The sequence below is a fragment of the Limanda limanda genome, chromosome 2, assembly GCF_963576545.1.
Source record: "Limanda limanda chromosome 2, fLimLim1.1, whole genome shotgun sequence".
Lineage (NCBI taxonomy): Eukaryota > Metazoa > Chordata > Actinopteri > Pleuronectiformes > Pleuronectidae > Limanda > Limanda limanda.
In genome coordinates, this window is record NC_083637.1 from 22,426,727 (window position 1) to 22,441,073 (window position 14,347).

The 14,347-nt window shown below is 39.7% G+C and overlaps 1 protein-coding gene across 2 annotated transcripts in view; it reads right to left on the reverse strand.

The window, feature by feature from the left end:
- Window positions 1-1,127: 1,127 nt before the first annotated feature.
- The window catches only part of LOC133026361 (complement C3-like), a 35,575-nt gene continuing 22,355 nt past the window's right edge, over window positions 1,128-14,347 (reverse strand). The window contains exons 23-43 of one of the 2 annotated variants that reach the window (XM_061093253.1): window positions 12,942-13,005; window positions 12,760-12,849; window positions 12,430-12,636; window positions 9,871-9,946; window positions 9,559-9,718; window positions 9,346-9,441; window positions 8,840-8,990; window positions 8,353-8,438; window positions 7,900-7,977; window positions 6,459-6,614; window positions 6,301-6,363; window positions 6,069-6,150; window positions 5,835-5,883; window positions 5,652-5,742; window positions 3,895-3,984; window positions 3,707-3,809; window positions 3,437-3,526; window positions 2,929-3,021; window positions 2,710-2,793; window positions 1,500-1,644; window positions 1,128-1,382 (exon numbers count right to left, since the gene is read on the reverse strand). In XM_061093253.1, the coding sequence (XP_060949236.1) occupies window positions 1,241-1,382; window positions 1,500-1,644; window positions 2,710-2,793; window positions 2,929-3,021; window positions 3,437-3,526; window positions 3,707-3,809; window positions 3,895-3,984; window positions 5,652-5,742; window positions 5,835-5,883; window positions 6,069-6,150; window positions 6,301-6,363; window positions 6,459-6,614; window positions 7,900-7,977; window positions 8,353-8,438; window positions 8,840-8,990; window positions 9,346-9,441; window positions 9,559-9,718; window positions 9,871-9,946; window positions 12,430-12,636; window positions 12,760-12,849; window positions 12,942-13,005 (2,196 nt within the window). In that variant the 3' untranslated portion in view covers window positions 1,128-1,240. The remainder of the gene's footprint in view (window positions 1,383-1,499; window positions 1,645-2,709; window positions 2,794-2,928; window positions 3,022-3,436; window positions 3,527-3,706; window positions 3,810-3,894; window positions 3,985-5,651; window positions 5,743-5,834; window positions 5,884-6,068; window positions 6,151-6,300; window positions 6,364-6,458; window positions 6,615-7,899; window positions 7,978-8,352; window positions 8,439-8,839; window positions 8,991-9,345; window positions 9,442-9,558; window positions 9,719-9,870; window positions 9,947-12,429; window positions 12,637-12,759; window positions 12,850-12,941; window positions 13,006-14,347) is intronic. The other variant, XM_061093262.1, reaches the window with a different exon arrangement.

The following is a 14,347-nucleotide window of genomic DNA, read 5'->3' on the forward strand; positions in this document are numbered from 1 at the left end:
AGTTTCAACTAAATATCTTCATTCAGGAGAACTTAATTTCATTATTCATAGTATTCATATAAATTAGAATTAGAATTCATTATATATTCGTAATGTTATTCATATTATTATTATTTTAGCCCAAATAGCCATGACACAAACATCCAAACATTTTCTTAGATGAGGATCCTCTGCTTCAGCATGGACTTTAAATACAATGAGTAACCTATATATTGTTTTGATTAAGATCCAACACACGATCAATGCAGCATTTCATCATCACTCTGGACTGAATTCCCTGTGGCATAGGGCATCACATCAAGAGAGAAACTTGGAAACTAACCAATATGTAGCACCACATGCCTCGACCCTAGCTGCACTGTGATCCCTCCAGCACCCAAAATCAGCCTGACATGAGGAAGTTAGACTAATGACTAGTAAATTTATAATATAGGAAAAATAACTAATAATAGTAAATAATAGCTTATAGTAATGATAGCTTGTGTGGAATGACATGACACATGTCCTTCAAATATCTTGCTTTTATTATGTATGAGTCTTGTGAAAATTCACCATGCAAGTTTGCAGTGTGTGTGTAATGTATAGTTATAATATATATATTGTACTGCTGTATATATATATATATATATTAGGTTAATATTCATATATATATGCATATTTGTATTGTGCCAAGTACTTTTCTCTACAAACTGTGGAGTATATTTTATAAGTTCTCTGTCTCCAGAAATCAAGCCGATCTCACGCTGTCACTTGTGACATCTAGTTGCCTTAAATGGAGTCAGTTAGTAAGGTCAGAATACGTTTTGATTAGAGGAACCACATATGCTTAGGATGCCATCACCACAGACTCACCTTAAACACGTCACCTTAATACTTGTCCAACAATTGAATCACCTAATTAATGTTCATTTAAATTTTATTCCCATTGCGTTTTTGTTCACAGTATTTGTTTGACCAGATTTTCTTGTGAACCAATTTAGCGAGTAGAAGCACAGCATTTCAGTTACAGTAAAACTGTCTGTTATTACTGCTGCAAATATTAATTGATCCATGGTGTGTGAGTTGTCTTAAATGCCACATCACAGCAGATTACAGAGTTTGATTGAAAAAAGACACTGACAATGAGATTAAGACCATTGAATTTTAATCAACACAATGCAGGTATTAAGGTTTATCCTTCACATCTCACAGCAGCAAAAAAAAATGATTTAAAAAAGAAAGTGTTTCCTCTCGTGTTACGCTACAGCTGACATCCAAAAAGCTGGTACTGCTGGACCATCTCCTCCAAGCCCAAACACGTTGTTCTGTGCTCCTCGACTTGACACTCGGCGTCTGTGGGCCAGTACTCGATCCAGGTTCTTTCCCCGAGCACGTACTGACACCTGTGGAGAGCAGAGTGAAATACCACATGTGAAAATATCATGGAACATGATGTTGAAAAAGTGCAGAAACAGTAGATAACATGGGAGCTGCAGTTGTTTAAACACAAAGAAACTTACAATTGATGTTGTTCGTCTCTGTGAATATCCTTTGACGTGCCCATGATGAGGTACGTTCTGTCTTCGCCCAGATTTAAAGACTTCCTGCAGTGTGGATAACTCAGGAATGTGCGATCTTTCCCCAGAGGACCCACATCGAAGCTTTCTGCGATTGAAATAAATGAGAGAAGATGCTTTAGGATTGAATGGGGGGCTAATGGAAATGTGTAACATAAATGAATAGTGAGACATTTTAGCGGTCTAACAGGGGTTTACATGCAGGTGCTTGGCTGTACCCCCACTGTTTTTTCCTCTGGCGATGCAAGCTAAGTTAGCCTGCTTCTAGGGGTAGTTTTCTACTTTGCAAATAGAAATCAATCTTTTCATGTGCCCCTCGGCACAAATCTAAATAGATATGCTTTCTTTAAATTGGCAATTATTGCTCTGTGTGCCTACAGAAACAACAATGCAGGAAAAAAGAGCCCCTTTTCAACTGGTCAAAAAGAACCTTAACATTCACTAATGTCTGCCTTCTGTCTGCAATGGGAATGGATTCAATCTGTATTCACTTCCAGGGCAAATGACTAAACAGTAGACACTGGTTTTACGAGGCTCTTATCAGCAGTGATAAAAACATGACAGCCGGGTGAACGCACTAATTTGGTAAGACAGCAAGATGAGAGAGCACCTCACGAGTTGGTTGTGACGTCAAGTTCACTCAGTTCAGCTGCAGCTATGCCACCTACACCTCTTCCCACCTACCCTTTTTTTTGTCCGGACTCATCTGACTTCTCAGTGTAGTCCAGAAACAAAATTGCAGGCACCGGACCAAGGTCTGAACCAATGGACCACATTTTTGTCAAAGTTGAGACGGCATTAAAGAATAGAGGACAGATAAAATTGTGCCTGAAGTTTGTAATGCTTCTAGTAATACCAAGAAATGATCAACTGGTTCATAAATTTTCTCCACCTGCCAAACTGACAACAGGTCTGTCTACAAACTAATCAAAATGAAGAATAGGCAGACAGCCCACATGGGTGATGGTGACAGGACGTTACAAAAAAAAACAGAAACCAAAACAACAGATCAATGCAAACAATGTAGACAAGACAAGATCCTGGTTTTGGATCTTGGTGCAAACCTTCTGTGAAAACGGCCTTAGAAATATATTCAATAAAACGCATAGTGATACTCAATTTTCGATGGTTCACAGAGCAGATAAATACCCACCTTCTTTGATCACTTCCAATATCCTCATTGTGTAAATGTCAGTAGACAAACCGTCTGTGAAGTTCTCCAGTCTCACTTTGTACACTGAGGACAGACAAGATGCAGATTGTTACCTCACTTATTTGATTATTTAACAATCACTCACTTACACAAACACACAATATGTTCAGGTTTAAACAAATCTCAACTCAAGTGCAGAACATTTTTAGTGCATCTTACCGAAATCTATTCTGCTGGTAGGAGTAGTCTCACAAGATTTTTCTGTGCGCAGATCATTGCTGATCTTGCCCTTCTTCTGCATACTGCAGTTCTCTGGAAATAAACAATAGGCACAAAGTAAATACACAAGTGATGACTTGATTAATTGAGAACATGTGTTGGTGTATGGATTAATGAGGTGAGATACTAAAAGGCTGCAGGTAACAGACAATGGATGATGAAAGCACTACATTAGTGTCATGTGTTGACAGTGTCTTTGCGATTTCTTCGATTAATGTGGCTTCCTCCAACAGTCGAAAGTTAAGCAGGAGATTGTAGGTGTGAATGTGAGTGTGAACGGTTGTTGTCTCTGTATGCTGGTCCCTGATTTATCCAAGGTGTACCCTGCCTTCGACCCAATATCAGTAGGGATTGGCTCCAGCATCCCCCCTGTGATCCTCAAAGGCTATAGATAGTGGATGGATATATGGATGGCTTTTGTCTTCAAAGAGAAAACCACCCTGTTTACCTTCGGCACATATGCACTCATCATTTCTGCAGAGCCTCAGTTGCTGTCCAGCTTTGCTCTCTTGGTTATAGAATTTCACACAATGTCTTTCTGCAAGGGAAAATCCATATACAGTGGCATACATCAGTAAAAATCAACATTAAACACTTGATGGGATATTTTTTGGAATATGTGCAATTTGGTGCAGCTTGATTAAATTATGGCGACTGTTAGGCCTTGAGGAAGGTAAGTGCTCTACTGAGTGTCATTCTAAGTGTGTTTGAGGCTTACGGTCATAATAATCATAGACAGAAACAGTGGCTGGCTGTAAGACGCCCACTTTCATCGTCTGGTGAATCCTAAATGTGATCTCCTCTGGTTGTGTGTGAGAAACCTGCAGAGAAATTAATAGCAAATGTGATTTAGAGACCGCACACTAGAGAAAAAGGGGAAAGGGGGAAGATAGGCTTGCGTCTCACCTTGTCCAGGTAGATGATCAGTGAGCCTCTTTCTGACAGGACAGTGTTCATCTCATATTTTGAAATAGTGCGTGCATGTCCTTTAGACAACTACACACACAAACAAACCGTGTCAGACACCTTTCAAAACCATTAACCAACATCTCCTTTCTCACATTGACTCTATGTGTGTATGTGTGTACAGCCGTGGCCAAAAGTTTTGAGAATGACACATATATACATTTTCACAAAGTCTGCTGCCTCAGTTTTTATAATGGCAATTTGCATATACTCAAGAATAATATGAAGAGTGATCAGATGAATTGCAATTAATTGCAAAGTCCCTCTTTGCCACGAAAATTAACTTAATCCCCAAAAAACCATTTCCTCTGCATTTCAGCCCTGCCACAGAAGGACCAGCTGACATCATGTCAGTGATTCTCTTGTTAACACAGAGGAGAGTGTTGATGGGGACAAGTCTGGAGATCACTCTGTCATGCTGATTTAGACAGAATAGCAGACTGGAAGCTTTAAAAGGAGGGTGGTCCTTGAAATCATTGTTCTTCCTCTGTTAACTATGGTTACCTGCAAGGAAACACGTGCAGTCATCATTGCTTTGCACAAAAAGGGCTTCAGAGGCCAGGATATTGCTGCCAGTAAGATTGCACCTGAATTTACCATTTATCGGATCATCAAGAACTTCAAGGACAGAGGTTCAATTATTGTTAAAAAGGCTTCAGGGCGCCCAAGGACGTCCAGCAAGAGCCAGGACCGTCTCCTAAAGTTGATTCAACTGCAGGATCGGGGTACCACTAGTGCAGAGCTTGCTCAGGAGTGACAGCAGTCAGGTGCGAGTGCATCTGCACGCACAGTGAGGCAAAGACATTTGGATGATGGCCTGGTGTCAAGAAGGGCAGCAAAGAATCCATTTATCTCCAGGAAAAACATCAGGGACAGACTGATATTCTGTCAAAGGTACAGGGATTGGACTGCTGAGGACTGGGGTAAAGTCATTTTTTCTGATGAATCCCCTTACCGATTGTTTAGGGCATCTGGAAAAAAGCTTGTCTGGAGAAGAAAAGGTGAGCGCTACCATCAGTCCTGTGTCGTGCCAAAAGTAACGCATCCTGAGACCATTCATCTGTGGGGTTGCTTCTCAGCCAAGGGATTGGGCTCACTAACAATTTTGCCAAAGAACACAGCCATGAATAAAGAATAGTACCAAAACATCCTCCGAGAGCCACTTCTCCCAACCATCCAAGAACAGTTTGGTGAGGAACAATGCCTTTTCCCGCATGAAGGAGCACCTTGCCATCAAGCGAAAGTGATAACTAAGTGGCTCGGGGAACAAAACATCAACATTTTGGGTCCATGGCTACGAAATTCCCCAGACCTTAATCCCATTGAGAATTTGTGGTCAATCTTCAAGAGGCGGGTGGACAAACAAAAACCCACATATTCTGACAAAGTCCAAGCATTGATTATGCAAGAATGAGCTGCCATCAGTCAGGATGTGGCCCAGAAGTTAATTGATAGCATACCAGGGTGAATTGCAGAGGTCTTGAAAAAGAAGGGTCAACACTGCAAATATTGACTCTTTGCATAAACTTAATGTAATTGTCAATAAAATACTTTGACACTTGTAATTATACTTCAGTATACCATAGTAACATCTGATAAAAAGATCTGAAAACACTGAAGCAACACACTTTGTGAAAACCAATACTTGTGTCATTCTCAAAACTTTTGGCCACAGCTGTATTTGTAAAAGCTCTTACTAAGTCCAAGTCATTAGTGTTGACGGTGAAGCCAGTCAGCAAACCGATATCCAAGATTGACATGCTGGCATCTCGCTCCTTGTCCTTATATCTGTGTAGAAAATGTACAATGTTCAATTAAACGAGAGAGTTACAACAATATGAAAAACACTTCAGTCAGTATTGTTTCTTTATTGTACTTACAAAACCTCTATTTTCAGCTTGTATATCATCTCATCTGCATCCATTTTGTCTACAAAAGCAAGATAACACACAAGCATTAAATCCTCTCTCATAAAGAAAAAAAAACTGGGCAGAATGATGGTGACTCAGCAGGAAGAACACAGTTACACAAACAAAATAGATGCATACAAGGAGACAAACAGAGAAAATGACAAATGATCACAACAAATAAAAATGAAGAGACAAGCAAATTACCTGGGATGAGCTTCACTGACATGTTGAACTTCTCACAGTCGCTCTCCTTCTCTTTAGGTAGAGCATAATACAGCGACACCATCTGTTACACAGAAAATATCACATAAATTAGCTTATGTCATACAAGCTTTGTTGACACTAGGTTAAAATGTATCTGGTCGGATCTGGGATCAATAAAGAACAGATACACAGCAGATGATAGAGCAAAGAACAAAAAAAACATTTTACTTACTGTCACTGTTGCTTCTCCTGATCCTGTGGCAGTCACTTTTACATCCTGGTTTATATCATTGATCTGAGGATATAAAATACACACATGTCACACTGGATCAGCAGAGGAAACAAAAAGAAAAGCAACATGCAAGTTTGTGTGTGAGAGTGTGTACTCACTTTAGATGTTCTTGTGGTATAGTTGTTTTCCCGGTTGAAGCTAAACTTTTCAGTCTTTGCCCTGCCCGGCAACAAGATATCCACATTCAGATCATACGCTGGTTCTTTAGCGCTGGCCCAGTACTCTGCTACAGCCTGGTACACTATGATGGTAGCCTGGAGATAGAGTAAGAGCGAGGGGGAGAAAATAACACCAAAGATATTGTTAATGGGGTGCCGTTTGTAAAGCAGTTCACGCTGAAAATAACAGCAACATTTTGTCACATTTAGCTCCAAACCATGTTTAAAAAACTGGTGTGAATTTTTGAGAGTCACTTCTTTGCACATTTACAACAATATTTGTCAACTTAGAGATATTTTAAATATTTGTTAAATTAAATCTAAATCTAAATGTGAAATCTAAATGTGAAATCTAAATGTTTAATCTAAATCTAAATGTTAAATCTAAATGTTTCGGGTGAAACTAAATATTTAACTAATATGCAAATTCAAATGCCGGTAACAGGAAGTAACAAAATAAAAGCTTGAGGAGGTCAGAGTGTGTTTATAGTGGCAAATAACGAATAAATCTTATCTTATTTATAAAAGTGACACTAAAAACTCAAAGTACTCTTCAAATAAAGTTTCTCCAAACGTGTTTGTTATTTTATGTAGTTAATATCACAATAATCCATGTCCAAGAGTCCATTTCCCCGGATAAGATTTATTCGTTATTTGCCACTATAAACTTACTCTGACCTCCTCGAGCTTTTATTTTGTTACTTCCTGTTACCGGCATGTTAGATTTAACATTTAGATTTAGATTCAGATTTAACATTTAGATTTAGATTTAACATTTAGATTTAAATTTAACATTTAGATTTAGATTTAACATTTAGATTTAGATATAGATTAAACATTTAGATTTCACATTTAGATTTAACATTTAGATTTAGCATTTAGATTTAACATTTAAGTGTAACATTTAACATTTGGATTTAAATATTTAAAATATCTCTAAGTTGACAAATATTTTTGTAAATGTGCAAAAAAGTGACTCAAAAATTCACACCAGTTTTTTAAACATGGTTTGAAGCTAAATGTGACAAAATGTTGCTGTTATTTCCAGCGTAAGCTGCTTTACAAACGGCACCCCATAATTGTTCAAAGGTCCAGATTAATTCACACAACATAAAGTAAATTCAACTCAATTTAATCCTTGGGGTAATTTAAGTTGTCAATCTCATCTTATTTTAGTTCATAAATAACAGCAATTCATTTGTTAATTGATTAATTGGCTTTGAATAACTGAAATTTTGTAAATTTTCTGTACTCAGCTATTTTGTAAATGTGGTATCAACCTAATTGTATTCCTGGGTTAAAGTAAAGGTTGAATGAATCAATGACAATGCAAAGGCCTGAAAACTGGCTAGAGGTGCATATAGAGAGCGTGCTTTGTTACCTGAGTTGATCCAAATCCTCCGCCCACCTTCTGCTGTTGGTTGAACCATCTCACGATAGGTCGGGCTTCTTTGAAGGCCTTTATCAACAGAGGGGGAGAAAAGGGTTGAAGTCTCTGTGATCGAGCATCGGTTTTGGTTGGGTTTTCAGAAGCCTACCATGTAAATTAGTTTTTTCTATCATGGGAATTCTTCCTTGCAGAGACTTGGCGCTCGCCTGATACAAGAAATTGGTTATCAATGGTAAGCAATGTTTTTTTACTGTACAAGAATATTGCAACCAGCATTAGCACAGGCCAAGCAGCAGCCCATTCCAAATTGTTATTTCAGAACAGGCACTGCACTCGTCTAATAATCCCTCCAGCCTTTTAATGAGGAGACATGGCTCGTGACTGTTATTGTGTGTAGCTCGACATGCTGGTCACACACACAAAATGTAAATGGGACATGCTTACCCCGACCTTGACCAGAGCCAGAAGAGCGTAAGCTGTGGCCTCCAGTGTGTAAACACGTCCCTTAACTACAGGCCAATGGGACAGCTCTGAGGGGGGGGGGGGGAAAGACAAAGCAACTTTTTAATACATAGAAGAACTTCAGTGACTAAGAATATCTAATTTTGCTTAAAAAATGAAATAAAAACAGGAGGAATTGGAAAACGTGAGCAAACACCATCTTATTTACATGAAAATCCAATTTATAATGGATTATTAAGGCAAATACAGATATTTGACATTTAGTTTTTAATATGTAAATGTATGTTAAATATTTCTGAAATAAGACTTGATATTCAACTATAAAATATATATACTTTACAGACAACAATGTTTGTTTAATTGTTTGCAGGATAATGCAAAAGCTATGACAATAGAAAGAATTAATTAATTGTGGATGTGTTTTATATTTGCTTGTACACATCCATATAATATTGTTGTGTGGCAGCACCTGGAGAAGCGAACTTGAAGAGGACTTCTCGGTTCAGTTTGCCTTGGTTGGCCAAGGCGTACGATGTCATGGCAACAGCATATGGGTTGGTGAGGCTGGCCAAACGCCTCTCCAGGTACTGCACCGCTTTGTCTACACTGCCTGGAAGACTCTGGGCATCAGGAGAGGAAAAAAAGAGGATGAGGGGAATCACAATAATACATGTTACACAATGCATTGCAAGGAGTAGAAAGTAAAGATATTTACTGATACGTGTATTGTGTGGCAACCCTGACCCTAAAGTGAAAAATACCTGAAAATGAATCTTCTTAATAATTTACTTCAGTACAGTATCAAAGTAAATGTACTTTTTGAGCAGCAAATCTGCCACAAGTATTATTGTAACTATGTGCCGTGCAAGAATAGGAAGGTTGACAGGAGGGGCAGTAGTAAATAAGGGGGCAGGGCTCAGCCAATGGTTTCATAATGACAAGTAAATGAAGAAATACAAGATAGCCGGTACTCACACTAACATTGGCAGCACATATAGTCCGTGACTCTTGCATGGCGATGAGGATGAAGGCCGTCATGGAGGCATCGGAATCGGAGCCACACACATCACCCTACACACACGCATATGCCCAAATTTTATTCTATTTGTATATGGTGATATAATTTGTAACTATATTATTCATGTCCATTAAGTTGAAGACTGATGCTGATTAAATTAGTGTACACACAATCATCTCTCCGTGGATCACCGGTCCGACTTCTCTGAACACGCCGTCGGGTTGCTGCGCGTTGAGAATCAGGAACTTCACAGCATCACAGATCACTTTGCTCTCCACTACCACCAGACTGCTGGCCATGGCAAACACCTTGGTAACGTACGCTGTCAGCCTTAGGGAGGGGAGAGAGGGTAATTGTTTAGTTCTATAAATTTGCTAATGAAATACACCCTCTCATAGTATAGTAGAATATACATTAGGAGACATTACATTACATATTAGAGGATGTTTACGTATGAGTTCATAGATGTTATGATGCCTCACCAGGAGCTACTTTGGTGTTCGGCGAACACAGCAAAAGAGCCATCAGGTTTACGGAAGACAAGCTCGTTGATGTAGCCTGGACACAAACAAAACACACAATGCTTTTACTGAATATAACTGATGACAGTTGTGTGTGTTAAAACTGAGTGAAAACCTTGGTTGTGTATGTGTCTGTGTTGTATTTAGTTAAGCTGCTTTCAGACATGAACTTAACTCCAGATAATCCCTTGACGTTCTACAGGGGAGGGAGCTGTATGTGAGAATACAAATGTCAGAGTGAGAGGCTCCAGAGTTTCTCTAAAAACTAAAAGTTTCTAAAAGCTCGGGATAAAGTTAAAATGAGCCGTTGTGAGCAAGAAATCCTCTGCAGGATTCACTGCTAGCGAGTGGGTGGGTTGATGACGTTTCTAACACACAATAGATACAAAATGAAAAAAGCGTAACGATATTTCACGATGAAAAAAACGTGCCATACATGTAGAAGATGTCAACATAGATTTTAGTGATAAGAGACAATGCTGGTGTTGATATGCTGTAAACAACCCTTGATCTCTGCAGCAAAATGTATATGTCACATCTTGCCACTGTCTGCTGAACCAGCACCCCCCCGAAAGCTCTGGAAATTTGTGTGTTGTTGTGAATGAGTCTAACGGAGAATACCCTGCTCTGTTGTTCATATGTGGAAGAAAAACTTGGGAGAAAGTATGGAACCAATTGTGTGATATTCTCTTGAGTTCAAGTCTGAAAACAGCTTGACTGTTGTAGCTCGGATATGTGGAGCAGGAGTAGTGTGATGGCCGCACCAGCAACCACAATTTGCTTAGTTCTTTTCGCACACGCACCCACCTTTAATTTATTAAATAACTGGACACATTTTGATTTCATATAACATACTTTTATTTATTAAATATTTTCTTTCTGTGATAATTAATTACATTTTCTTTGAGTTACCAGTTCCTGGGGGTTGTCGCTGGAGTCATCTGGCCATTCAGCAAAAGGAGGCACAGCTGCAGCAGGCAACCTTAAATGGTTTTGCGTACTAATTGGACTGCACCATGTATCGTGTTATCATGGGGAAGGACATCATTTAATTATCTCGATTTGTAGTTGTTAATAGGGATGAGCGAGTACAGCATTATCTGTATCTGTATCTGTATCTGTTAACCATATGAATTATCCGTATCCGTACTAGGAGTGGGCGGGGCCTAACCCGGAAGTGGGTGTGATTTAACCCGGAAGTGGGCTGGTTCAACATAACTTTCTTTTTAACTTTGAAATATTTTTATGATTTTTTTATTTTTATTTTTTTTAAATTTATTTCCACACCAGGTGTGTGTGTGTGTGTGTGTGTGTGTGTGTGTGTGTGTGTGTGTGAGATGCGAGGGACGTTCGCTGTCTCCCGGAGAGATGAGCACTCTGTGTTTTTGGTGTGGAAAGACGTGAATTGTATTCGTTTGCAAGTCATACAGACTGGTTTTGTTATTTTCACTTTACATTAACACTTAAAGTTTAGTGCAGTGTAATTGTTTAAATGCCAGTGTGATAATAAATGACAATTTCAAACCATACAAACTGTCATGTTGTACTGTATTTAATAGAGGTTTACTTTACTGTAAAGTAGGTGTGAATGTAGAGTGAAAATAACGGGGCCAGTCATTGTGACTTGTGGACGGATGTGGTTCGCGTCTTTCTGTGCTGGAAACACGGAGTGTTCATTTCTCCGGGAGACAGTGAACGTCCCTCGCATCTCCAGCGCTCCTCTACTGAGCCAATGCAGGTCTCGTGAAAAATTTTCCAAAGACTCGTACCCAAAGACCCAGTCGGGAAATGAACGAATCATTTCTGCTTCCTTGACTGAGCCTATGGAACAGTCCCGATGTGCAGTGAACCTGAGTGACTGAGAGACAGAGAGCTGTTCTGTGAGTGAGTGAGCAGAGCCGTGTGTGACGGGAGGAGCGCTGTGACGCTGTGTGAGGATTTTCATTCAGTCCGAGCACAGATAATGACTCCGATTACTCGTATAATAATCGTACTCGGCAAAAGTGCTTTATCCGTACCGGATACTCGTTTCAGCCGAGTATCCGGCTCATCTCTAGTTGTTAAATCCTTGATTATTGTTTGATATTTATATTTAGTTAATTTCCCTTAGTTAATATTATATGGTCTTGTACTGGGGGTTATGTTGTGGCTGTAGTTTGTTTTCAATGTTAGCATGCTTAAGTCTATCCCCCTCTTTGATTTTGAGTGGCTTGACCAGCCACCATATATGTTCCCCCATCTCAGTTGAGTGGGAGTCTTTCTTTTTTGTGATGCTGTTAACTGGTCTCCAGCAGTTACAGGAGGCTAGTGTAAGAAATTGACTATTTGTTAAAATTTATCTTTTTGGCATTTTGTTAAGGAAAACCAAATTAAAAAAACACCTTTTTTCCAAGAAAAACCCTGTGGCTCTCTTCCTTCTCGGTCCCTGACAGGTAGCATGTTGTGTCTCATTTGTTTTGATACCACTTCAGCCACAGTTAAATTAGATATGTGCGAGTAAATACATCTGAGTGATCTTACCGGTCTTGATATGCTGGAGGGCTGTATTTCGTTTCTGAAAGCCCACAGCCTCCCACTGGTTGGTTTTGTCCAAATAAGTGGTTGCAATGAGTGGTAGGGTCATGAAGATCATGTTCTGCTCTGCGCAGCTTGACGGCTGTTGGATAAGGGTACCCATCGACTGCCCACTAATTGCGTTCTCTACCATTGGAGCAATGTTTTCCATCCCTGCAAGCACACACAAACAGAAAAACCAAAGCACTTTAATTCAACAGGAATTCATGCAAATAAACATGAATTAATTTTACGGGCATGCGATACACGACATGTCAAAATGTTCCATAATCCCACCTGTCACAGAAATCTGTGTGCTAGTAGGTGTGTTCGGAACCAAATCTTTCCTTGGGATTCCACTGTTGATAGTTATCACTTGTTTACCTCCTGAAGAGAGAAACAGGATAAATTCAAATAATAATAAAAACACAATATTATTAAATTACTATCAAATGCAGCTGTTTATGCGGTAAACTCACCGACACCTTTGTTAGAGGGGTCTAGTGGTATAATCTGTTCCTTTTTTACCAGAACACCTTCTGGCTGAAAAAAAACATCACAAACAGACATTACAAATCACAACTACTTTTTAACTAATATATTATGGTGGTTTACAATAAAATACAGAGCAGTTTGTCTGTTAAAATATTCAATCCTTATTGGTCTGGTTCTTCTTCTTCTTCTTCTCAGTTGATGTTGCATTTTGAAAGGGCTGATACAGTTTGCATTTTAAGTCAAAGTAAAGCCCTAAAAGATTTCTGCTTCGCCAAACTTACTTTACCACAGGAGATTGCTGTTTGTTGCCCATTCAAGAAATCACTAGTCACAGTATTTTGCCCCTGACAGCTACATATTTGAACAGGAATAACTTTTGCATTTGATGAAATATGAAAATGAGGACTGCATTGTAGAATTGTAGTTTCTAATGACACAAAAGCTGTGTCCCAATTAAGGGGCTGCATTTGGGATCCAATGGCTGAATCCTTCTCCGGCCAAACCTATCCCAGGATTCATTGCGTGCCAGAGGCAAAGCCAACAAGCTAGGTATATGAGTGGCTGGGCTGCAGTAAGCGCAGCCATAGTAGCTAACGATGAGATGGTAAGAACGGGACAAGCGGGTGACACAAAAAGGAAATCCTTCCCATACCATCTGATTTATGCTAGGCCTTTGCGAACTTCGTGGCTCAGAACCTTCAGATTTGATGGCAGGGGGTGAATGCCTTTAGAGAGCCTGATGGAGTTATTTGGAATAATATTGACACACCTAATGAGAGCAGGATATGTTACAAATTTAAATGGCTACATACAAAAACTCAGGTTACACTGGTTGCCACACATACATCCACATCACACAGTAACAGGCCTCAGGTCGAGTACGTGAAGTTAACCGGCTGCATGGTGAGTGTTATACTTGCTAAAGGCCGGCGCATGCTTCTGCAACAGCGTCTGCGGCTTTTCCCGCAGTTGTGACGCAGGACTCGTCATTCATGGTTTTCCAAGCGTTGATCGTGCTGCAAAGCAATTCCCCGCCAGAACACTAGGCAGAGTAATGTTTTTTGTCGAAGTCGGCTCTTCTTCTTGCCACACATGAAGAAGAGCCGTTTATTTACAGCGCCACGGCGGCTCCTCAGAGCCTATTTCTGGCGGACAAATCCGCCAGTCAGTGACGGGTTATACTAGTGGTCATAGCTTCGGATCTTTTCTGCCAAGTGCTCTTCTATTTGGTCCATTTTCGTTCTTCTAAATCTTCCGTGGTTTCCGCCGGTTCCAGGCATGAAACCGGAAATGCGACTTCGGAAAGGATGTAGTTAGCAGACCAATCACAACCTTGCCTGCTACGTGAGGCTTGCGGAGCTTTGCCATCTAGTTAGAAAAATTGGGCGAC